The following is a 25,250-nucleotide window of genomic DNA, read 5'->3' as shown; positions in this document are numbered from 1 at the left end:
TGTCACATTGGGTGGTGGCTGAAGAGGGTCCTCCTGTTTCTCGCCCCTGGCCTCTGACCGCTGCCTTCTCCAGGCTTCACTAGCTAGCTGGTGCACAGAGAGGGGTTGGTTAGGGTGAATCGCTTTGCTGTCGATTAACGTTTTTTAAAGAATGAGGTCCTAAAGCCAGTGTAATGCGACACTTACCTGTGAGGTCCCTGAAGTAGGGTCAATTGTCATTAATTTATGCCCATCTATTCCCCCTCTAAAAAAACCCAAGGTGTCTCCTTTGAAAAAGGTGTTGACCAGTAGTATCTTGAATGCTTTTTTAAAAAAACCAAACACACCAAAAAACTCCCAAGAACGGCCTTTTACAAAATGTCAAAGGTTACCTCATACCAACTGCTGGTCATTGGCTGGGATTTTGAACATTGTATGACAATACTCAGACTACAAAATGTCTTTACAAACACAATTTTGTGAAAACCGGGGACATACATCGACTTCATTTCTTTCCAGTACTTCGAAAAACATCAGTTCTGGGACAGATCACAAAGAAATACTAGGAGAAATGGTATCTGGTCGGGAACAGAAATGTCCACAACGGCCGAGGGGTTTTCTTCACTGGCCGCAGAGCGTTTACTGACCCCACAACTCTGGAAAATTGTGTTTTCTTACTAGATTCCCCTAAGAGTTCCCACGCTGGTGGCATGTAAATAGTCACATATGTACAGCGAAGTCCGTTTCTTCAGAGGCGACCTGGGTTGTGGTGCTAAATGAAAGTCCCTTCTTTTGTGCTGTTGACTCGGCCGTCAGCTCTGCACCACTCCCAGCGTCTGCAGGTTGCTCCTGTCCTGCTTTGTCTTCGTCCTCCTTTGTGACAAACTAAAAGAGGAGGAGGGTTTAAAAAGGTTGTTCTTCCCCCATGATTGAAAAAAACAAAAACAACAAAAAACTCCAGTGACTTTCACCGTTGGGGGAAGTTTCCAAGAAAATCTCTTTTTCCCTCGTCAGCCTCTCAGAGAGGGTTAGTGGTGACCGTTTGATATGAAAATGCATTTTGTGCAGCTGGTGAGGTATAATCCAAAGCAAAAGCAGGGCAAAAACGGGCTTCCTGAAGTTAGCGACTGCCGACAGTTCTCTTCCAGAGTGTGCCGTGTTGACTGAAAGCAAGTCCTGTGAGCGCAGGCGGCCCGGCCAACGGCGCAGGCCCGCCTGAGACTGTCCGCGGTTTTCATCGTCCGTACGATCAGCTGGTGCCTCTGGTTGGGAGGCCCTCGTGTGCTTCTTAACCTTCCCAGCCTTCCCACAGCTGTCCCCTGTAGAACAAAGCAAACTCCTCTTAGCGTCTGATTAAGCCCAGAGGCGGCATGACACGGCGATCAGCCCTGAAGCCTAGAACCCTCTGCTTCGAGGATGCGGCTGCGGGGAGGACCCTTCGAGACCCCTCAGAATGGGCTTGCTCCCACCCGGTCATCCAGGCTTTTGGCTCTGGGCTCACACGCTGGTAAAGGCCCTGAGGACGTTCAGATATAGACATGGCAAATGCTTAGCCGGCCCGTAGTCCTATTAAAGCTACAGAGGGGGGTTTATATGCATATAAAGGAAGAAGGAAAAAACCAGAAGTTGCAAATGGCAGTGCACCAAGGGGGTCTGTTTGCCTGCCTGGCAACTTAACATCAAATGAATTGCCAATGTTAACAAAAAATCCTGACCCATAACTGCATTTTTGGATTTTCATGATGAATTAGAGGGTTCAAGCCGCCTCCCATCAGTGCTGCTCCCCTTAGACTAGAGGTGACCTTTCTAGGCTGCCAGTCTCGGCCCTCTACCAGCCTCTCTGGCGCTGGAGAGAGCTGTCGTGGCCTGGATATTTCAGGTGCCCTCTAGTGAGGCCGCCCTGCTGCTGACATGGACCAGGGGACCCTTCTGCAGCCACAGCCTTGAAGACGTCGGGCGGGTCGGACATTTAAATGCTTCTCGACCTGTACGGACTCCCTGGAGTTTACCAAGCACAAGTTACTCTATGGAGAACAACAGTGTATGAAACACGGTACTAATCTGAAACACGGAAAGACTCCCTGCTCCCTTCTCATGACAGCAGCAGAGAGGGTTACGAAAGAAATGGCATGCACACAGAACGAGGCCAGGCAGACCAGCTCTCCACCGGTAAACTGGTTCCTCAACTCACAGCGATTTGGAAGAAGGTCTCTTCATTTCTGGCCACTTTCGACGCTGAAACTGCCTGTGTTTTTGGGTGTCAAGAGGAGAATGGGTGTTAGCCTCACCGAGGAAGACCGAGTTCCCCCTCCCTGGTGGGCGAACCAGGCCCCTGGCAGACCGGAGAAAGGGCAGGGCCTCAGCCGCACACGAGCCACAGAGGTTAGACCAGAGACGGGCCAGGATCGGGGAGCCGTCCCAGGCTATAACAACAAAAACGGATACCTGTATTGTTCATAGCTTCCGCCATCTTTAAGTCCTGAATGAGACAGAAATGAGCGAAACAGAGACATTAGGGCAAAGGTGGCACAAGTAATGACAAACTTTGTAACTGCCTCTTTTTAAAAACATTTTAGGCTTTTTGACGTTTTTCTTTTTTTTTTTCTGATGTGGATAGCGACACCCAGGCAGAGTGGCTGAATCCTGACGTGAGCTTGCCCTGAAACTTGTCGACTGCCTGTACTCTAATGTCCTAGCAGCTTTAGGACCCTCCTGTATCTATTCATGACCTGGGTCACGGTGGGGGAGGCAGGTATGGGCAGGGACACCTATGTGACAGGGGACAGAAGGCCATGGGCCTGAGACAGGGGATGGTGGGGAGAGCCTGGGTCTTGGCGCTCAGCGAGGTTCCTGGAGAACGAGCAGCGTGACCAGGTGTGTGGGTTTGGAATCAGTCGACCTGGTCACTTTAACGGTGATGAGATAACGACCATACGACACCTAGCCCAGTGACTGGCACATGGCGATAAACGAGCGATCGGGCTTCTCGTAAATGCGGCCCTTGGTGGACCCTAGTGATACATCAGCTGCTGGGGAGGATTCGCTAGGTTCACCCATCAGACTAGACGTGACCTCCTACCTCCCCACCCCGCGGCAGCCCCGCTCCCTACGGGCCCCGCTGCGGAGCGCCTGCTCACCCAGGTCCATGTTTCGAGTCCGGGGGTTACACTGCTTGTAACCCTTGCAGCTCCGCAGCTCCATGAGCTGCACGTGCAGCTGGTTGAGGACGTCCCTGTCCAGCGTGTTCACCGCGTTCATCAACTGGTCGGAACAAAAGGTCATCGACATGGTGAGTGCAGGGATCCCCTCGGCTTCCGCCAACCGGGGGACTTCCCTCGGGCGGCGGGGGGAGCGGAGGTGTGCTGGGATGGTGACCTTTATCCTGCCAGGGCTGGAGTTGGGCGCAGTCCGGACGGACTGCCTTGTGCCTGCAGCCCCTCCAGGCGCTCTCCACCCGCCGTGTGCTTCACTTTCCTGACCAGTGGCTCCAGGAGCTCACGGTTGCCCTGTGGCTCTAGACCTTCATTCACTACCCCCCCCCCCCCCCCCTCTTGACTGCAGAGCGGCCACTTGGTGATGGGTGGGGGAGGGGGCCTGTGTCCTTGCCTCATCTGGGAGCTACTGGTGAGGGACCTGCCGTGCTTTGACACCCCCTTTGTAAAACATGGGCACGACCCACCTAAGGAGAAAGACCGGGAGCCGTATGGTAGTGACAACAAAGAACAAGAGCGTGGAGTTGCTGGCATTTAAAAATCAGGTTCCCTATAAAGCGACTGCAGGCTTTTGTTGAAACGCAGATCGGACAGTACCGAGGCCACACTAGTGTGAAGGGCCCCGTGGGGACCGTGTGGTTCAGAAGGGACACGCGCAGTCCACTCGCCAGAGGCTTGTGGCTCCTTTTGTCTTACATGTTCTGGGCCACTTTGGTCACAGACGTGTTCCGATGATTAAATACACGGAAACACTTAAGACGGTGCCCGTGAGCGCTGGCTGTGTCCCGTTATCTGTGTGGTCCCTGCAGGCACCCAAGTGTGCAGGGTTTGGTCTGATCCTAGGGGACCACAAAGCCCTCCAGTTCCAGGGGTCTTCGACATAAAGCCTGTGTCATCACCCCCAGGTGCCTGAGTTAGAGGGGGAGGCTGTATAGGACCCAGATTACAGGGGCAGCAAGATGGAGGGAGAGGGCCCCGGTGTGCATCCAGTCCCTTCAGAACTCACTTCTGCCTCAGGGACTCCGTGGGACTTGAAGATTCACCGTCACTTCCTCAGGGGGCCCAGCCCTGCGGCACCTGCGTGGCCCACGCCCCCCACGTCTCCAGCCTGTGAGGTGTGTACCTGGTAGGGGTCTGTGTTGAGATCAAAGTACTCCAGGAAGCCGGTTGCGAATTCGCAGAAGAGGAAATTGTGGGTCTCGTTGATGGTCCGCATGCACCAGTAGGTGTTGTTGTTGGCGCTGGTGCAGGCACAGAAGGGCCCCACTGCCAAGGGAAGGGACAGCGGGCCCAGAGTGAGCAATTCCCGCCTGGGACGGGCTCCCTCCCCGGGCCTCTTTCTGTCTGGATCTGGAGCCCCTGCTGTCAGGGAACCCGCCCCGAGAGGCTCCGGGCTGGGGGCCAGCGATCCCCATCCTGCCCCCCGCCTGCCCGCTGGCTCACGTGTCCAGAGCGGTGCCGTCTGCCAGTGCTGGTTGTCGTGCGTGAAGCACGTGAGGCCCGGCATACTGCACGTGTCGTTGTTCTGCAGTCGCTTGAGCAGCTTGCGAAGTTTCTTCTTGCGCTTCTGCTCCCGCAGCAGCCACACCTTGTCCTTCTCCTGCAGACCCTTCCTAGGGGCACACAGGGCCACACCCCTCACACCTCCCTCGACCCCCACCTGCAGCCTCCTGGGGGGCCGTGACCCCGAGCCTCTGCTCTTCCTGCCCAGAGCCGGATGCGCAGCCAGCCGGGGAGGGGCCCCCAAGCGAACGACCAGAGACCGACCCACTGCTGATCTGAGGCCCCCCTTGCGGCCTGCTCGGCGGGGCTGCAGCACCTCCTCCAGCCGCGAGGGGGCGCCGGAGAGCCACTCTGGGAGTCCCGCCTCTTCCAGGGCTGTGCTGACCTCCCAGCAAGGGCCAGGACCTCTTCTGTTCGCTTTATTAGCTCCCCTGAGCCTTAAGCTGCCCTTACCTGAAAGGATGCAGACTGGAGCCTTTGTGCTTGAGGCGGCCTTTGTGCTGGGTGTGGTAACTGTAACAGACCAGGGCAACTCGTGTGTGTGTGTGTGTGTGTGTGTGTGTGTGTGTGTGTGCGCGCGCGCGCGCAAACCGCGGTGCCCTGGGGTCCCCGTCCCACTTTCTGGGGGCAGTGCTGGGGTGGGAACCATCCCTAGCGCGGCAGCTCCCTGGCTGGCTGGCTCCTTTCTGCAGATGCCAGCTGGGGCCCTGGCTGAAGGCCTCAGGCCAGGCTTGGAAGGTCGGGGTGGGTGTCAGTCAGCGGGGACTGGAAGCTGCGCCTGGCTCCCCATGGCTTCAGCCTTATCATCTCCAGGTTGGGGGGCTCCCCCAGGCCCGCGCCCACCTCTTGCCGGCTCAGGGCCAGCCCCAGGGGAACCCGTGTTTTGCAAGCCTCTTCCGGAAGGTGGCAGAGACTGCGGATGCGCCGTGTGGCGCCGGCGCCACCGGCCACATGTGGCGATTTCAATTGAAATAGGACCCCAAGCTCAGTTCCTCGGTTATACTGGCCACGTTTCAAGAGCTCAACAGCCACGTGTGGTTGGTGGCTGCCCTAGCGGACAGCACAGATGCAGCCCAGCCCGTCATCACAGCAGTTCTGCTGGACGGTGACGCCCCCCCCGGCTGGGGTTCCCCGAGCTGGCACTGTGCACCTCGGGCCACGGGACTGTTCGGGAAGGGCAGTGGGCGGAGTCTCCTTCCCCTCCCGGAAGCCGGCCCCACACAGCGAGCGGGCTCCTCCGACCACAGCGCCTACGCCTGGCGTCTGGCTGGCCACCTGAGGGCGGTGGTGTCCGCCCAGGGGACAACGGGCACCTGAATTATTACCGATTTTTCCCCTTGCTCCGAGGGAGGAGATAGGGATCTAAAGATAATGCCAGGAGTCACAGAGGGGAGGCTGTGTGTCCCCAGGAGGGGTCCTGCAGGAGCACTAGGGGCCTTCCCGGGTCTCTTTGCTACTCACCTGATTTTGTGACAGTCACATTCTTCTGGCCGCTTTTTCTTCAGGTGGCCTCGGACTTCCCTCAGGTTCTTAATTTTGTTCTGCAGGGTTTCGATCTGGGGCAGAGAGCAGGCAAGGGGGCCGTGAAACTCTGGGGGGCTGGGTGAGCAGGGACGGCCTGGTGGGGTCCCCGGCCACCGCCTGCATTTGTGGCTGCTGAGGGGTCCTTGGTCCCTTCCACCTGCTGAAGTGACCAGGCTCCCGAGAGCTGGCTGAGCCGGGAGGACCCGTCTCTCCCCCCCCCCCCCCCCCCCGGCCGGCGGAAGGGCTGAGGGTCGTGTGAGCATCTTAAAAGCAAGAAGGGGGGTGAGGTGAGCACGCTGCCCCCTCCCCGAAGGTTCTGGGGAAGTGTCGCTCCCGGGGCCGGGCCTCGCTGCCTCCCGGATGTGGCTGGTGGCCCTGCCGAGCTCGTGGTGGTGAGAAGGTGCCCCCTGCCCAGACCCCCCTCACCTCGTGGTCAATGTGCAGCTTGTGGTCTTTCCAGGCCTGCAGGGACTGGTACAGGCCCAGGTCGCACTGGACCGTGTCATTCTCGAGGATGTAGCACCTGCCCGGGAGAAGGGGTCACGTGTGCCGCTGAGGGGGCCGAGCCAGGGGCCCGAGGCGGGGGCGTCCCTGCCAAGGCCCCCCCCCCCCCGCCCCCTCCGCCCCCTGCCCTCCGCCTGGACTCTCACCGGTGTGTGACTTTAATGGGGTTGGGGGCTGAGTAGTCCGGGAGGCCCCCCGTGCCGCTGAAGTCTCCGGGGTCCTTGTCGTCCGGATCCTCAGGGGCCCCCGGCCAGTGCCGCTTGGTAAGGTTGCGGGACTGGGGTGCGTCGTCCAGGCCTCTGTGGTGCACCCCGCCATCCGCCTCGATGGCCACCGAGCGGACGGAGCGGTTCCGGGCGTAGCCGGTCTTGTACTCTGTGGGCGTCAGCGGGTGGCTGGGTGAGGGGGGCTGGGCAGGCTGGCTGGGCTCCCTGGGCCGCGGACTATTGATCCGGACGCTTGGAAAGGACCCCCGTGGGTTCAGTTGGGGAAACAAGGCTCGGGGCTAAGGAGGAAGAGGCTTGGGATAGTCCCCAGAAAGAGCTGAGCGTGGATACACACGGCCTATCCGCGTGATGGGATGTTTGGCGACACAGGAACACAGCCGTGATGCAAGCTACCGCGTGGGTGGGCGTCATGCTCCGCGAACACGGCCACACGTGCGAGGTCCCTGTCGTGTGGGCCTATTTGTTTGGAATGTCCAGAGTAGGTAAAGACATAGGCACCGAGAGCAAGTTAATGGCTGCCGTGGGATGGGGGGCAAGGCAGTAATGGGGTTCCCTTTCCGGGTGATGGAAGGTGTTGGAACTAGATCGAGGCAGTGATACACCACCCTGTAAACGCTTCTGAATTCCATGCTTCTGAGTCGTAGACTTTAACTTTGTAGACTTTACCAATTTTACAAACTTTTAAAACAACGGTAGTCTTTAGGTTTGTAAAAATGGTAAATTTTCCGGTGTGTGAACTTTACCTCAATAAAAAAAAAAAGAAATGAAAAGACAAGATGTTGGTATGAAATCATTCAATGAGGAGACTGAATCGGTTACTCAGAAACTTCCCAATGAAGAGAAGTCCAGGGCCAGATGGCTTCACTGGTGACTTCTACCGGATATTTCAAGAAGAATTAATACCAGCCTTTCTCAAACTCTTCTAAGAAACCAAGGAGGAGGGAACACGTCCAAACTCATTTCACAGGCCACCATGACTCTGACACCAAAAACGGGCAAGGACGCCACAAGACAGGAGAATTACAGGCCAGTTTCCCTCACGGACACAGATGCAGAACCTCTCAGCAAAAATATTAGCAAGCCGAATTCAATACTACATGGAAAGGATCCTACACCGTGATAAAGTGGCCTATTACTCCCGGGATGCGAGAATGTTTCACCATCTGCCAATCAAGCCAGGTGATACACTGCATTTAACAGAATGAGGGAGGAAAATCGTGTGATCAGCTCAGTGGGTGCGGGAAAAGCATTTGACAAAACTCGCCAGCCATTTAGGATGAAAAACTGATAAGAAGGAGGTTACCAGCCAAAATGTATAAAAACTTATACAACTCAATAACAAAAAACCACAAACAATCTGATTGGAAAATGGACAGAGGACCTCAACTGACCTTTTTCCAAAGAAGACATCCCGATGGCCAACAGGTGCATAAAAAGGTCCTCGCCATCAGGGAAATGCAAATCAAAACCACAAGGAGATATCGCTCTACACCTGTTTGAATGGCTATCATGAAAAAGACCAGAAATAACAACTATGGCGAAGATGTGGAGAAAAGGGAACTCTGTTGGGGGGGAATGTAAGTCGGTGCAGTCGCTGTGGAGCACAGTATGGGGAGTCCTCAAAAACTAAAAACAGAACTGCCATACGATCCAGCAATTCTGAGAGTTTTCTCTGAAGAAAACGAAAACACTAACACAGGAGATCAGTGCCCTCCTCTTTGCTGCATACTGTTTACAACGGCCGAGACACGGAAACAGCCTGGGTCCGTTGATGGAAGAACAGTACAGAAAACGTGGTGTGTGTGTGTGTGTGTGTGTGTGTGTGCGTGCACGGGTGTGCATGATGGAATACTATTCAGCCATAAAAAAGGATCAAAATTTGCCATTTGCGACAACATGGACGGACCTCGTGAGGTATTATGCTAAGTGAAACAAGTCAGAGAAAGACAAATACCACCTGATCTCACTTCTACGTGGAATCTAAAAATAAACCCCAAACAAGAAAAGCACGAGCTCAAAGATACACAGAACAGACTGGCGGCTGTGAGGGGGGCGTGGGGTCAGGAGTGGGCAAAATGGGTTAAGGGGGTCAAAAGGTACAAACTTCCCGTTATAAAACAAGTAGGTCCTGGGCATGTACCCTACAGGAAAGCTGCTAAGAGAGCAGATCTTCAAAGTTTTCATCACAAGAAAAAAAGTTTTTGTAATTGTACGACGATGGCTATTAGCTACTTACAGTCATTTTGCAACGGAGGCAAATATCGAATCGTTATGCTTCATACCCCAGACTAACACGATGTTCTATGTCAACTACACCTCAAGAAGAAACAGAGACGCTAAAGAAACCCCATTAATTTGAATCGGAAAAGGAAAAAGCTAGGTGGCGGTCTCCTGGATAGAAGAGAGAGCAGCGTAGGGAGGTTTCTCAGCTTTTCTTAGCTTCTCTGTTTGGCCAGCAGTGAGCTGGATGCTGTCCCCAGCCAGGCAGCGACATGGGGTTCCGCGGCATCTTTCCACGTTCTAAGTCAACGACTGAAAACTGAGGGTGTGTGGGCTAAAGCCAGAGCCCGGATTTCTCTCATCTTCTATATATTAAAAGACAAAATTATTTCTTGAGAGAGAGCGAGTGAGCGAGCGCATGTAGGGGAGAGGGGCAGAGGAAGAGAGAAAGAGAATCTTAAGCAGACTCCATGCTCAGTACTGAGCCCGATGTGGGGCTTGATCCCAGGACCTTGGGATCGTGACCTGAGCCAAAACCAAGAGTCAGACACTCAACTGATGGAGCCACCCAGGTGCCCCTAAAAGACAAAGTCGATCACGTTGCTAACACTTGAGAAAAACGGGGGTGGTGGTCATGCAGGAGTGCAGATTTCCAGCTTCTGAAGCGAAAACCACAAAGAAGTGCCTGCCTGCATGGCGCCCACAGACCTGCACGGTAGGCCCAGGCAGGAGCTGAGGCCGCCCCTTTAGACGGGTGGTCTCCTCTCCGTCCCTCAGGTCTGGCTCTGTCACGCCTCACGACTGTAACCCCACTGGTCTAAACGCACATCTTTTTGGAGAAGGCCTGGAGCTCCGCACGGCCCGGGGCTCTGCTGGGTTCCCGAAATGGCCACCAGGTGGCGCCCAAGGCACAAGAACTGGGCTGGAGGCGGGCGGCGGTGGCCTCCAAGAACCCAGGATGGGACTCCCTCTCCAGGGGGCCCCGGGGCCCTGGGCTCCAGGATCTGCTCCTGCTGTCCCCACCCTTGGGGCAGATGTTTCTTTCAGTTCTCAGACTCCTTCTATCAGAATCACCTGGGCCAGGGGATCTGGGGGCCCAGATCCAGGAGAGGCATCTCTTAGCACAACCTTGGGCCTTTTCTGGCCCCAGGCAGCCTCCTCCGTGGCCCTTTCCTCCCTGGGTTAAGTCTCCCTGAGGCCACGATACCTGGGCCCATGATGCACAAAACCTGAATCGGTGTCCCTGTGGGAGGTCACGCCTGCCCACGACGGCCGTGAGACAGACATACACCGGGTCCTTTCTGCCCCTTTTGTCTTGCTTGTGCAGGAATCAAGTGCTTTGTATCTTTCCACCTCCAGCCCCAGCCAGAAACCCAAAGATTCCCCACGCTGTGGCCTAAGGGCCGAGTCTGACCCTCTGCCCGGGTCTGTAAATAAGCTACCGAGCCCATGGCTCTTTCCTGGCTCCAGAGGCAGGACTGAGAGGTCGACAGGGACACTATTGAGCCTGCAAAGCCTCAAATATTTGCTCTCTGATTCTTTACGGACAAGGCTGCTGGCCCCTGTGTGAACCTTTGCCTGGACTTGAAGCCCCGCCGCTCGCTCTCCTGGTCTCCCTAGCGGTCCTTGTTTCCATGCTCCCACAGGGGCCCCTCCCCCCAACCCCGTGTGCTGGGCACGGAGGGGCCTGGTAACCCCGTGGCCGAGGGCATCGGCTCTGGAATCTGGCCGTCGGGTGCCGGTGCTGAGCAAACGCCTGCCCGCGGACAATGCGGCTAACTCCTGAGCAGCTGTGTTCCCACGACGGTCCCTGCCCTACAGGGCTGTGTCGCAGGGTGACGCGAACGGAACCGGTAACTTTCTCAGCACCGGGAAGCTGGCATCGAGCGGCCGCTCTGTGGTCCGGGGACCCCGCAGCTGTGACATCCTCGTCCAAGGTCGCAAGCCGGGCCCATCCGCCTCCCCGGGGCTCTCCGGGGCTGGGACCCACAGGGCCTTCGTGCTCCTTCTTCCCAGACCTAGAGCCTCAATCTCTTACTTCTCCCCGCTGAGCTCTTACTTACACGCCCGCCAACCGCCCACCCTCTCCCTCCTGGTCACGTCACTCTTTTCACTTCCTCCACGAATCTTTCACCGACGGAAGTGGTCTTCCCGGACCTCGTCTCCTCCATGAGGCCCGATCAGCATCTCTTCCGGCCGCTGGCACGTGATAGGGCTGCAGATTCGCCGGGAGCCTAAGCGAACGCCCACCGGCCGCCTGGGCCCATCGCCAGCGGCCCGCCCTCCGCCCTGTTCTGAGCTGGCTGGCTCCGCCTGGCTTCCTCCCACCACAGCTGGCATGTCCGTGGACCAAGGCGCGCTGGGGTCCGAGCTGCTCCAAACTGGGGCTTCTCAGCCTCACAACTGCTGACGTTTTCAGGCCAGATACTCCTCTGTTGGGAGAGACTGTCCTGTGTGTTGCAGGGGGCTTGGCAGCATCCCCGGGGTCTACCCCCAGGGGCCAGGGGCATCCCCCCATCATCACACAGCTGCGACAGCCACAGGAATGTCTCCATATTGGGGACCAAACTGCCGGGAGGCTGAGAAGCCTGCTCCGGGCTGGCTGCTCACAAGGGGTCAGGAGATGCCTTTGCTGGAGGCACCGGCAGGAGGAAGAACGTGGGGCCAGGGGATGAGGCTCGGGCCCCCAAATTGGCCGCGTGACCCGGGCTTTCCTGTCCATCCTAAGGAGGGTCACCCGCCTTGGTCCCCGGGTTGCCGCGAGGTACACCTGAGACAGGACTTGGACGTTATGCCGAACTCGCGTGGGAACCTGGGCTGACTTGAGTCTTGGCTGTCTGGGTGCATTTTCTTTCCTCTGAGCATTAACAGGGGCGGGGGGCGGCGGTGCGGGGGAAGCTTAACTGAGTCCCAGCTTCTCATATTGTTTAAAGATCATGGGGGCGCCTGGGTGGCTCAGTCGGTTAGGCAACCGACTTCGGCTCAGGTCACGATCTCCCTGCCTGTGAGTTCGAGCCCCCGGGTCGGGCTCTGTGCCGACAGCTCGGAGCCTGGAGCCTGCTTTGTACTGTGTCTCCCTCTCTCTCTGCCCCTCCCCCACGCATGCTGTCTCCCTCTCTCATAAACAATTAAACTTAAAAATTAAAAAAAAAAGATCATGCACCGGGCCGTGGGCCAAAGCGAGGAGACGTCGGCTGCGTAATTCAATCTGGAAGCCAGTCGTCTTGTTTGGCTACAAAAGATTAACTCGGCAGCCACGAAGCAGCCTGAGGGGCAACGTGACGGGGGGCCGTCAGGGGAAGTGCTGTTGGAGGCAGGAGCACGGAGGCAGCCCCCTGCTTCGCTTCGAGGGCGTCCTCTGCCGAGGCTCGGCGGGGGGGAGGGGGCTGTGGGGACCACCGAATCCCCCGCCTCTAACTGGCAACACGGAGCACCATTCAAGCCTTGAAAAAGGAAGGAAGTTCTGACCCAGGCTACACCCTGGATGAGCCCTGAGCACGTCGTGCCGAGTGAAAAGAGCCAGTCTCGGGAGGACACGGCATGTTCCACGTACACGAGGTCCCTAGTGCGGTCAGACGCACAGAGATGGAAAGGCCAAGCGAGGTGGCCGGGGCAGGGGAGCGGGGAGGGACAGTTACAGTTTCATGGGGACAGAGTTTCGGTCCGGCAAGGTGAGGCAGAGCTCCGGGGGGTGGATGGGGGTGACGGTCGCACGCCCACGTTGTGCACTTAGAAATGGTTAGAATGATAAACTTTATGTGTGTTTTGCCCCAGAAAACAAACCAACACAAAACACCTCAGAACTACAACCTAAGTAGCTTGGCTGTCCTTGGGTCGGGGGGCCAGAGGAGTGGGTGGCATGGGAAACTGCCCAGCTCTGGAGGGGACACTTCTGGCCAGAGACCCAGGCCTCTGAGCGCGTTCAAGGCACAGGGGCGTTCTTTCAAGGGGGAGCTGAACCTCGGAATGGGGCCGTGACTGGCCCAGAGTGACGGGAGTTTTGCAGGAGGATCCAAGGGGACTTGGGTTCCACCTTGCCTGCTCGTTGTCCTTCCTCGGCCCCTGCTGGGAGCGAGCCATGAAGTCTGGGAAGGCTCTCTCCGTTGGGATGGGGGCTCTTCCCCACTCGTCCACACTACAGTCGACTCTCATTATTGGAGGCTGTTCTATGAGGTCACCTGAACCCTGAATTGGCCGATACCGCAGCACTGCTCCCAAGGGGAAACACGGGGTTAGGTTCCCGCCAGCCTCCGGTCACGACATTTTGGTCCACTCTCGGCCCAAGGCCTTGTTTTACGCGTGTTCCCGTTTAATATATAGTGTGGTTTCTTTACCACCGAACTCAAGGCCAACAGCACGGAATCTCGTGCCTGCAGGAAGCTCATCTAACCCCCGTGTCTTTCCCTAGGCACTCCCCTAGGGGTGCCGCTCGGCCTTCCCGTACTTACGAACCACATGGCACTTCGGCACCAGGCTTGGGGGCCGCAGCGACTCGTGAAGCCGCCAAGCAAAAGCACCAAGTCCAAGAACCGTGACGCTAAATGCACGGGCGAAGGATTTGCCTGCAGCACGAGAGCTGAAGCCCGGGTCCTCCTCAGCTGGGAACGTGCATGCCGGGGGGACTCAAGAAGTTCTGCCGCCCCACACGTGCCGTGAACGCCCGAGAAAGCACCCCGCGTACTGATTTGGGGGGCTACGAGTGAATCTGAGACATGGGATCCACAAGTAATGGGGACTGAGTGTATCAGGCGCTCTCCCTCCAAGTCCCGTCCGGAGCCCGACCTCTGCTTCCTTCCCCACCGCTGTCCGGTCCCAGCACCACGGCCTCTCGCCAGGCCTCCGCCCGGTCTCCTGACGGGCCTCCGGCTCCAGCCCCCCGGTCCCCTCACGTGGCCCGAGCCCCCATCCCAACGGCTGCCGGAGGAACCCTTGAAAACACAAATCTGATCCCGGCTCTTCCGCTCAAAACCATCCCGTGGCTTCTCGTCTCAGAGGAAGGGCTCTGAGGGGCCCCTCTCCCGCCGCCCTCTCCCCTGCTTCAGCTCCTGCTCTCGGCACGTTACCAAATGGCCTTCCCCCCCTTTAGTCTCGTCCCGGAGGGCCGCCGGGCACTGGCATCCGCGTCTGTGGGGCTGGGTGAACGCACGGACGGGGCTCCCCAGGCACGATCGCGCCCCCCCCCTGCCCCGCTCCACCCCCGGGGCCGCCACACTTACTCTTCTTGAAGAACTTCTTCCTGCGCCCGGCCAGGCTGAGCTTGTAGTCGCTGCCGGCACAGAGGCAGGCGTCGCCACCCTGCCCGTAGTACTTGGGCACCAGGTTGGAGAGGGCCCTGCCCCCCGGCCACGCGGGGGCCTTGCACCTGTGCAGCTTCAGCTTCCCCGACGCGTCTTCCACGCACTGCCACTTCTGCGAGACACGGCGAGGGCCTCAGGCTCCGCGGCCGCGACCGCCCCGGAGACGTCCCGCTCCCCGCCGCCCTCGCTGGGGCCCCGGGACCGCCGCTGGCCGCTCGGTGCCCCACAGACACACGTCTGTCGTGGGGGGAGCACAGAAGGGGCACCAGGGCCGACACTTGGTGGCTGGGCACGAGCCCCAGTCACAGGGAGGCCCCCCAGGGGAGGCACCGGGCCGGCGAGAGGGGGTGGCGGCTGAGGCTGGGGTCCGGGAGGCCCCGGAGCGGTAGCTGGGGCTCCGGACCGATGCCTCCCCCGGCTGGTCCAGGGCCCAGCCCCCACCCGCAGCGCTCTCTTCCTTTGGGGTAAAGCAGTGCGCCCTGATAATCTGTTCTGAAGATGCTCATGCCTGCCGCTGCCCTGGGACCGCCCGACCTCCCGTCTGGGTGGGGGACAGATGTGCAAAGGGGGGGAATGTGCCAACACTCCGGGGGGACAAGGGCCCTTGGCTCAGCAGCTCACTCCTTGTGGCTTGGAACTGAAACTGGAGCCCTTCTGGGATGTCCCCAGCACGCAGCTCCGGGAGGCCAGGGGTTTCCGCTGGGGGCATTCAGGGCCATCGCTCCAGGGCCTGGATCAGCGTGCTCGGCAATGAAGGGACCGGCATAACCCAAAGCTCTTGTCCCGAGGCACAGACTGGCTTCCGCAGCATGGGGAGGGGTCTGGGGCTTACGAGCAAACGGGGTGGGGACACGGCCACGGGGATGGGCCTCATTCTGAGTCTGGCGATAAGATGGGGCCGCCCCCGCTTGTGAGAAACGCACCCAGCCGGGCCTCGGCCTTGGAAGGCCACAGGCTATGGTGAGCAATGGGATCCAAAGGCCCTGGTTTTACTCGTACTTATGGGCGCAGTGGGCACACATCTCCAGGCCCGAGTTACTGTGGGGGGGGGCGGCGGGCTCATAGTACCAGCCGGCAGACTGAGGCAGGGACGCACGCCCCACACCCCTTGAGCCGGGCTGCCCTGCCTGCTTCTCAGTTCCTCTGCCCTCCCCTCCCCTCCCCTCCCCAGCTCCCCCGGCCGTCTAGGCCTCAGAAAAGCCAAGTTCAGACTCTTCCAACATCACTCACAGCCCCTGCTATCTCTAAATACTATCTGCTTGTAATTTTCTTAATCTTTCCCTCGCAATCAACTCACTTTTTAAACACCTATATTTATTTAAAAAGGCAATTTCCTATTGCTCCTATAAACGAAAAGCCGGCCTCACTGGCTGTGCGGGCCCGAGGGAGGAGCCCCGGCCTGGGCTGCAGCGCGGAGGGCCGGCCCCTGGGAGGGACGACGGAGGGCAGGAGCCCCCAGGGCACCAGCCACACGGCCTCACCTGTCCCAGCTGCTCGCACGCGGTCTGGTACTCCGCCCGCTGACACAGGTCTTTCACGCGCTGGTATTTGGGCAGGAAGTTCTCCTCCTGAGCATCCACCTTGTTGTCCCTCTTGTGAAGCAGTTTGCTGTGGGGCAGAGAGCGGGACACACGGCTGGCCGCTGCGCTCGGAAGGAGCCCGCGGCCGCCCGGGGGGCGGACCCCACGCAGCCCGTGTGACGTCACCACAGAGGGTGCAGGGACTGTCACGAGGCTTAAGAAATGGGAATTCGCCAAGAAGCCTCCCAAGTTGCAGGAGAGTCGGCAACACGTGAGAAAACGTTCGGAGCATCGCACGGGCAGGAGCACAGGTCTGAAGGGTCCACGTGGCCTCCAGACTCAAATTCCGTACGAGGCCCGGGGACAGCGAACGGGCTTCCTCTGTGTCTAGGGGGCCGTGGACACGTATCTGAGCAGGGATAGTAAGAGCTGTGGTCTCTCTCCTGCCCTGGCAGTGAGATCTTCGATGCCACCGGTACAGGGGGCGGGGACGCTGCCAGGAGCTTCCCGGGCCGGGCAGGTGGGGGGCCCTCAAATGCCCTGGGCGGGGGGCGGGCCTCTAGGACCTGGCACTTACCCTCTCTCCACCAGGAAGGAGTCCCGCCAGACCCTCACCTTCTTCTTCAAGTGAAACCTGGAGGAAAAAAAGCCCACTTTCACCTTCCCATCAACGTGGGGGCCTCCCACGTCCCCCCATCTCCGGGAAGTGGGGATAGTTGGGGTGCGTGGGCCCAGCTGGGCGCAGGAGGGGCCTGGGTGCTCACACCCCACACTGAGCTGAGCTACATCTCCCCCGGAGCGGAGATATGGGTCTGAGGGTCCCCCCGGGGCAGAAGTGGCCGGAGGGGGGCTAAGCTTGTCAGGTCTTGGGGGGGATTTCTTCTTTGATCCTTTACAGTTGGGCGGTGAATTTGAGTGTGGGTTTCATGCAATCTCACTCTATTGCCACGTCCCAGGGAGAGGCTCGGGTTGCCGGAAGAAGGTTCCATCCTGCCCCCGACTCCCAGGGGTCCCGGCTCCCAAGCCAGTGCCCCAACTGCTGCCCCAGATGTGCCCATTTTATACCCGTACAGCTCAGAACACCTCACAAAGGAGGAGGCTCAGTGGAGGTGGTCCCCCGAGAGAGCAGGCGACGGCACCCCGCACGGCTGGAGCTTCTGAGCTGCCTTCGGGCGCAAGCAGGGGCTTCCGCCTTCAGCACTCTGGGGCCGTCAACCCCGAGGGCAGTCACGGTGCCGGCCACCAGATGTCGCCGTGACCACGCCGGTGGCCGCGTCCTCCTTTCCCGTCCCCACCAGACCCCGCTCACCTCCCCACCGGACTGGTTTTTGTTCTTGTTCACGTCACTGCCTCCGGGACACCTGGGGACGTGTTCCCATCGTCCCACCGGGCACTGAAACCTTCGAGCTCGGGGAGGAGGTGTCAGAGCCTCTGACCGGGAGACCTCGACGCCCAGACTTGCAGAGAGACCTCTAGCCAGTCGCTTGCTCTCTCTGGGGTCCGGTTTCCAACCCGGCAGAACGGGATGCTAGTAACGCCTGCCTCACTGGGTCTTGTGATGATCAAAAGGGCAAGTCCCCCTCCTCACCGATTCACTGGCCGCTCCGTGTCCAGCAGCTTGAGGATGGACTTTCCATCCATATCCGAGGGGATGTCCAGACCTGCAATGTCCAGGATGGTGGGGGCCAGGTCGATGTTGAGGACGATGTGGGGGTTCCTGAGGGAGGCGGGGAGAACAGGGCTCGGCCACCCGGGCAGTGGTGCCCCAGCCTCGCTTGGGAGAAGGGCGGCTGGAGGGACGGAGGTCGCCCGTGGCTCACGCCCCGAGGGTGGGGAAGCGGTGATCTCCTCACTCGCCCGCACCCCAGCCCTCCGGGCCCCCTTCTGCGGCCCCAATTCAGCCGAGCCCCACCTTCTGCGCACTCCACACTCGCCGCCGGGTACCCGGATTAACGGGCCTCCACTTGGCTACTTCGGCTGGCAGTGCCCTCCCTGCCTCCCACCGCCTGAACAAAGGACACCCGCCTTTAGGAGCCGCTCTAGACCCTGGTCCTGCCCCCAGACCTGTCTCCGAACCTCCTCTGAGGCAAACACTGGCCCTTTGCTATTCTTGGCCAGGCAGGTGTCTGGCCTCAGGACCTTTGCTCTTGCTGTTCCCTCTGCTGGAATGTTCTTCCTCCAGATGCCAGGGTAGCACTTGCCCCCAACCCCTGAGTTCTTTGTTCAGCAATTACCAAGGCAGCCCGGGCCAGACCCCGTGATCCCTGCCCTCCGGTGGTCACGCCTCTGCGTGATCCCCTCCCCTCAAGGGTGGGCCAAACCAACGGCAAGGGCGATGACGCGTCCCAGCGTGGCTATGTTACCCGACATACGGCTTCATCCTGCCGGCTGTCCCTCCGCTGTCTACTTGTCTCCCCTGGCCGTCTCTGAAGGTCACCCACCCCCAGCGAGGACGCCTGGCAAACATTCTGGGAGGCGGGCTGCGTGACGTCAGGTCCGCGGCTTGCACCTGAACAACCTCGTCAAGTGGGGAAGCCGGTCCTTCCCTAGTCAGACTTCCAGCCCTGTCTTGCTTTCAGCCTCAGCGGACGACCAGGCTGGGCCCAGACTTGTGACCCGCAGACACGGCGAGACGGGACGCGTGCGTTCTTTTCACTCGCCGAGTTTGTAACGACTTGTTATTGCGTCGTAGATTAATACCAGGTCCTTCCTGAGGACCCCTCCCGGCGCTCCTGTCCCTTCCCTGAGGCCGTATCACCCCCATTTACTATCTATTTTAGTCATTCATCTGGCTGTCTAGTCCCCAGTTAGAACCCAACTGGAAGACAGACACTTCCATCCGTCTTGCTCCCTTCTGTATCCCTAGCACTTCTGCACTTAGAATACACAGTAGGTGCTCAATAAGTGTTCGCTTAGTGACTTTCGTTATGTATCTCTGCCAGACATCTGTCACCTCTCCCGTCTCCTGTTTCTACCTGGTGGTGTGCCCGGCGTGGTGGTAAGTGATTTCAGGGATGTGCCCAACACAGGGGTTGGCCCCTGTCGCATGAATGACGACCATGTGGGAGCACTTTCCATCAAGGCGGCCGGGGGTCCCGACCCCATCCCCTGGGGCTGAGGGGCAGGGTCGGGGTCCTAGGGTTTCAGTTGCCTTTGACCCCTTCCTCCGGAGCGCAGCACCTTGTGAACCCCGGACAGGTAGCCAGGTGCGGGGTGCGGCTGCCTGGTAGGAGGGCTGGGAGGCCAGAGTAAAGCCTAAGGACGTAACCTGTAGGCAGGGGGAGCTGGGAAGACTGCTGGGCAAGCAGGCGCCACGTCGAATGTTGGCAACGAGCAGCTGAGGTGGCCTGAGGGGTGTCCAGCAGGCTTGCTCCCCAGGACTGGGGTGGGACGGGGACGATCGCTTTTCCTACGTCCCTCTTGGTGGTAACAGTGCCCCGCCCCATTCAGATTCCACTACCTGATGTCTTTGGCCTGGTCACTCGAGGTTTTCTATCACCCTGGCTACGGTGATTGGTTCAGGGATGGACACGTGACCCACGTCAGGCTGGTGAGAGTCACCTTAAGGCTTCTGTTCAAACCACTGTTTGGTTTCCTACACTGGATGGCTGAAAGTCATGGTGAGTCTGCCACCATGAGGGAAAAGCCTGCCTGAGAATGAAGTCAATTCAAAGGAAGCTGGCTGAGGGATGATGGAAAATGAAAGCTTCCTGACATTATTGTGTGACTGCTGGATCCAGCCATGCCTGAAGCCAATGGAGCCTTGGACTTTCCAGTTACTTTAGTTCCTGCATTCTTTTTTTTTTTTTTTAAGTTTATTTATTTATTTATTTGAGAGAGAGAGAGAGAGAGACAATGAGTGGGGAAGGGGCAGAGAGAGAGAGAGAGAGAGAGAGAGAGAGAGAGAGAGACTCCCAAGCAGGTTCTGCGCTGTCAGCACAGCGCCCGACACAGGGCTCAAACCCACGAACTGTGAGGTCATGACCTGAGCCACAATCAAGAGTTGGATGCTCAACTGAGCCACCCAGGCACCCCCAGTTCCTGTATTTCCTTTATCTTATTATTACCTTTTGGTCTTATCTGGTTTTTTGCGTACAGCCAAAGGTGTCCCAGCCTCTGGCCCCAAGCCTGACATTAGCACTTTCTCTCGTCCACATGGGGTATGGTTTTGGGTCCTATCAACCAGATCGGAGACTCTGAAGCTGACCAAACCCATAATGTCAATGCCTGTAGAGTCTTTAGTGGGTCAAATTCTTTCCATTTACAGGGGTGGCTCAAGGTTTCAGAGACGCAGGAACAGAGAGGCTGCGGGGCTTGAAATCCCAGCTCCTTCTCTGATGTGTCACGTGCCCTCGGGCAACCTCACCTCCCTGTGCCTCAGCAGACAGGGTGACAGTAACATCCACCCCACGGGGCTGTTGGGATGCTTCCATGAATTACACGGCTCAGACCCGGGCTGCAGAATAAGGACTGGACAGCACCCCTGTTATCCTAACTCTCCTTCCAGGTGGGGACCCTGGGAGCCAAAGGCGGAGAGGAATGTGTTGAGGCAGGCAGGCAAAGAGCCAGGAGCCTTGCCTTGAACCCACACACCCACCTTCTAGAACTGTCACCAAGCTTTCCTCCCAAGGGATGGAAGTCAGGCCAGATAAGCGCCTGAAGGGCAATTTATCTGCATTTCAAAAAAACCATCTGAGCTGGTCTCCAACAGCTGCTGCTGCGGTTACCTGCCTTTCTAGAGCTCCCTGCCCCAGATGCGGCAGTTTCCTGCCAGAATGTGTCACCTCCAAGGTCAGCCCAAGGAGAGCGCCGGCTGAGGGCCCACAGGGTCCCGGAGGAAGGATGGGAGGGAGACCGGTTCCCTCTGTGCTGTGGCCAACACCCCCCGACTGGGGCGGCAGGGTCCCTCCCTGAGAGCCACCCCAAGGGTCACCAGGCCCCACAGAAGTCAAGGTGGCCTTCCCGCACGCTGGCGCAGCACACGCAGCCCGGCCCTGATTCCCTGGCGCTCTGCCCGCCACAGACCATCTGTTTTCACAGGTGCTAACGGCCCCCGGTCTCTCCCTCCCCAGCAGAGGGGTATAAAATGTGCCGGAACCCACCCCGGGTGACATAATCACCGTTTCGCTTGGCACTGAGAGGCTCGCCTGCCCAAATAAAGTGCCGCCCGAGGGAGTGGCTTGGGGCTAAGCGGTTGGGCCACCTGCTGCTTGCCCACCCGGTGGGGGGGCGCGGGGGGGGGGGCGAGGGAGGCCCCGGAGGTCTCCCTGGAAGTGGGGGGGCCCTGGGGCGTGATGCACTCACAGCGAGCCGGCCTCCACGTTGGGGCCCCTCACGTAGAACGGGACCCTGATGTCAAACTCGTACGGCATGGACTTGCCCTTCACCAGGCCGAACTGGCCGATGTGGTAGCCGTGGTCCGCGGTATACATGATGTAGGTGTTGTCCAGCTCGCCCGTCTCAACCAACATGTTGTAAATCTGAAACGCGGGCGGGCCGGTGAGGGGCGCAGGGAAGGGGTGCGGACGCCCTGCCGCCCGGGCCCTCTCGGGGGGCGGAGAGGTGCCTGTGCTCTCGGGCCGTCCCTCCCGTTTCAGGCCCTCCCTGCACCTCGCTGCTCAGCGGGGGTCCCCGGCAAGGACACGTTTATAACCGCAGCCTCCCCCCCTCCTGTCACTTGCTGCCCCCCCCCCCCTTCTTCACAGTGCTTCTCCCATCTTGTCTGCATGGTTGTGGCTCGTCTGTCCCCTGAATTAGAAGGTGAGCTCCATCAGGACAGGGACTATGGTCACCTTGTTCTCTGCTGTATCCCAGGGCACTGGCCATTTGGCCAATGCTGCTGAACGAACGAATGAACGAACGAACGAGTGACGCCGGGTCGTGGCCTGGGGCAGGTGCCGGTGATGCTCGGCAGGCCTGTCCCACGGAACCTTCCGGAGCGTCGGGACCTGTGCTGTCCAACATGGCGGCCACCAGTCCCGCGTGTCTACTGAGCCCCTGCCCCGCGGCCGGTGCGACTAGGGAGCTGGACTTTAAACCGTCCTGAGTTCGATTAAATTTAAATAGCCACGGACAAAAAAAAAAAAAAAAAAAAAAAAAACTCTCCACGCAGTGGAATATTACTCAGCCGTGAAAAGGAAGGAAGCGTGGATACGGGCTGCCACACGCACGGATCCACCTCGAAGACGTGATGCCGAGTGGAACAAGCCAGCCACCGACGACCACGCAGCGTGGGATTGACTCACGGGAAACATTTGGAAGACGCAAATCCACCGTAAGTTAGCGGTGGCCTACGCACCGAGGGTGAGGAGGTCCCGGGGGATGACGGCGAAGGGCCGCGGGGCTTCCCGCTGGGGTAACGGAAACCTTCTGGAATTGACCGTGGCGGGCACACAGCTCCGCCGACGTATCAGGACCGCTGAGCTGTATACTTGGAGTGAATCGTAGGGGACGTGCGTTGTATCTCAACTAAGCTGCTCAAGAACGTGAGCTGCCGTGTCACGCGGCTGCCGTAGCAAACAGAACAGATCCCGCACCGGAGTTTCACAGAGGCAGGGCCGTGCGTCGGGGCGGCTCAGGCCACCTCCCCGGGGCCCGCGGCCCTGCCCGCTCCTCCCGCCCCCGTTTCCACTCCTGTCCGGCCAGGCCGGGAGCCGGGCGAGGACGGGGAGGCTCCGGGGCCTGCACGGTGGCCGCGGGCGCGGAGGGGGCGGGGCCTACCGTCTCCATGGAGTCGTCCACGGACATGAGGGTCTGTAGGCGCTTTCGCTGCAGCATGTTGGTGAACTCCATGTGGATGGGCTTCATGGGCCCCGTGTAGCGCATGATCCAGTGCTTGTCCGGGTTGGGCGCGTAGTTGTAGCTCGGTGTGCTGGGGGCGGGGGGGGGTCAAACGTACAGCCAGGTCAGGCGGGTGGCGGGCGTGGGGCCCACCCGCATCCCCCGGGGCCCCCAGACCCCCTGCCTCGGGTGAGCAGTCTCCTGTGCCGCGTGTGCGCCCGTCCGGGGAAGCCGTGACGCGGTCACCGGCTCCGCTAAACCTCCGTCGGTGTTTCTCCAGCGGGTGCTGTGCCCGTGGGCGGGCCGGGGGGTCACCCAGTGTTAAGTGACCCAGGGCCACGCGGTGAGAACGGCAGCGTCTCCCGGTCGGGCCCTGCCAGCCCTCCCCGCTACATCAGGGCCAAAGTCACAGGCGAGCGCGAGTCCTCTCACAGCTCCCCGGAATCCACACGGCTCTTTTTTTCAGCAGGGGAGAGGCTCACGCCCAGAGCCTCCGGCAGGCCAGGCCCCCCACTCAAATTTCTCAGCCTTGCAGTTGATTTTTCAGTTACCCCCGGCAACTGCCGAGCTATGGCGATTAAGGCACGACTAGGGAATTTCCTTTTGCAATAGATTGGGGTTAAAAAAAGAAAAGAAAAGAAAAAGGAAGTTGGCTACAACGTTAGGTCGAGAATAGTCATGCGTGTACGGGGCCCCTGGACGTACGTGTGTCACAATTATTCTTCCCGTTCGCTCTCTTCTCTCATTTACTGAAGAGGAAACAGAGGGTCAGAGGAGTTCGGGGGCCTGCCCACAGCCTCCCTGAGCAGGCGGTGGAGCCAGGGGACTCCGTGATTTCTGCTGAGTGGGGTCCGCTGGGACTAACGATCACCGGACAAGGAACCATACTCTCTGACTTCTACGGGGCACTTACGCTTGCCACGCGCTGGGCCCGGCTCGAAGGGTTCACCGCCTCCTGCCATCTAACACTCAGGGTCCTAGGGGCGCGTGCTGTGCTTATTGTCCTCGTGAGAAATGAGGAGACTGAGGCCCAGCGAGGGCCTAACTTGCCAAAGGCAGAAGAAGCGGGGCCGGAACTCCAGGACTGGATATGGTCACTTCCTGCCACAGTGACACGTGGGCCCGTCCAGAGACCCTCCTATCCACGCGTGCTCGGGCATGACTTTTGCCAAGACACTCCTGCTGGAGGACGTAGCAGAAAAGTCCCCTCCGGTCTGGTCTCACCCTCCCCAGTCAAAGCTGAAAATAAAGTTGGAGTTTCCACTGCCTGAAGACAAAAGGCTTTTCAAACCGGCTATTAAGGGGCCAAGGGGCTGTGCGCAGGGAAGAGGCTGTGTTTGCGGAGACGGCAGAAAGCTCGCTGACGTCTCACGTGCCCCACCAGGACCTTCCCAGCGTCTCGAATATCAGATATCGTTCGGGGAGAGGAGTTATGGAGACCGTTGCTATGTAGAGCAGGGGGCGGGGGGTGAGTCATAAGTCTTGAGATTCCTTCTGGACTTTGCTTTGAGTCCCTGGCTGGTCTCCCGCCGCTAAATCCAGCCCAGCTCCCCAGCCTCCTTTGATTCAGAGCAAGGCCTCACCGTCCTGTGGGCCGGCTTAGGGCCTGACCCGCATGTAGAACATTCCCAGGAACAAGCCCCCCGCCCCGCCCATCCCCCACGCAGAATGAAGGGGGCTGCTGGGGGCCAGGGCTGCGCGGACACAGCCTCAGAGCCGTTTGGCCGTGTGGGAAAACTGTTCCGGAAGGCCCAAGGGGCCGGATTCCAGGACGTGATTTTGAGCAATCATCCCTGAATCTATTAGGTTCTATTAGGCTGGGTGTCTGCCCTCGAGAACAGGAGAACAGGGAGGAGTGGGTCTGTCAAGAGTCTGCGGGGGGGATGACTTCTGAAGGCCTCTCTCTGGAGACCTCTTCTGGAGGAGGATGTCAGAGCCAGGAGGCGGCAGGGCCTGGGGCCCCTGTCGGCCAATGCCAGTTTGCGGGTCCCCTGCATAAGGCCAGGCTCCTCCGGGGAGAGAGCCACACTTTCTGAAGGGCCCAGCCGTTGGCTGAACAAAGAGGGGAAAGCCTCAGCTCAAGACTTTGAGCCCTGTCCACAAGAGCCTGGCTCCGACGGGTTATAAAAGGCCTGTGAACCCACGATCAGATGCCACACCTCAAAGGAAGCCCTGGGGGCTGGTGGGGGTTGGGGTGTCTTTGCGTGTGTGTGTGTGTGTGTTTGTGCATCTATGTGTCTTCACGTTTGTGTGCACGCGTCTGGGTGTAGATCTGGGCTTATATGCCTGTGTATACGGGTCTGTGTAATCTGTGTGTACGTATCTGTGTCTGTGTTTACGTATTTGTGTATCTGTTTGTAAATCTGTGTCTGTGTGCTTCTGCGCATGTTTGCGTATCTGTATCTTTGTATCTGTGTGTGTGGGGGTATCTGTGTCTATAGGTGCCCGCGTTTGCACACGCATTCATGTACCTTTGTGTGTGTG

At 59.0% G+C, this 25,250-nt stretch overlaps 1 protein-coding gene across 1 annotated transcript in view; it reads right to left on the bottom strand.

Moving 5' to 3' along the window:
* Positions 1-334: 334 nt before the first annotated feature.
* Positions 335-25,250, bottom strand: part of SULF2 (sulfatase 2) — a 91,529-nt gene continuing 66,613 nt past the window's right edge. The window contains exons 5-20 of the mRNA XM_049649924.1: positions 22,707-22,857; positions 21,291-21,466; positions 17,575-17,703; positions 16,564-16,620; positions 15,948-16,074; positions 14,386-14,578; positions 6,869-7,097; positions 6,645-6,741; positions 6,156-6,250; positions 5,148-5,207; positions 4,635-4,804; positions 4,315-4,457; positions 3,117-3,240; positions 2,425-2,458; positions 2,171-2,224; positions 335-1,298 (exon numbers count right to left, since the gene is read on the bottom strand). Coding sequence (XP_049505881.1) covers positions 1,268-1,298; positions 2,171-2,224; positions 2,425-2,458; positions 3,117-3,240; positions 4,315-4,457; positions 4,635-4,804; positions 5,148-5,207; positions 6,156-6,250; positions 6,645-6,741; positions 6,869-7,097; positions 14,386-14,578; positions 15,948-16,074; positions 16,564-16,620; positions 17,575-17,703; positions 21,291-21,466; positions 22,707-22,857 — 1,870 coding nt within the window. The 3' untranslated portion in view covers positions 335-1,267. The remainder of the gene's footprint in view (positions 1,299-2,170; positions 2,225-2,424; positions 2,459-3,116; positions 3,241-4,314; positions 4,458-4,634; positions 4,805-5,147; positions 5,208-6,155; positions 6,251-6,644; positions 6,742-6,868; positions 7,098-14,385; positions 14,579-15,947; positions 16,075-16,563; positions 16,621-17,574; positions 17,704-21,290; positions 21,467-22,706; positions 22,858-25,250) is intronic.

The sequence above is a fragment of the Panthera uncia genome (assembly GCF_023721935.1).
Source record: "Panthera uncia isolate 11264 chromosome A3 unlocalized genomic scaffold, Puncia_PCG_1.0 HiC_scaffold_11, whole genome shotgun sequence".
Taxonomy (NCBI): domain Eukaryota; kingdom Metazoa; phylum Chordata; class Mammalia; order Carnivora; family Felidae; genus Panthera; species Panthera uncia.
Note: the sequence above shows the minus strand (reverse complement) of the source record. Positions and strands in the feature narration are given on the sequence as shown.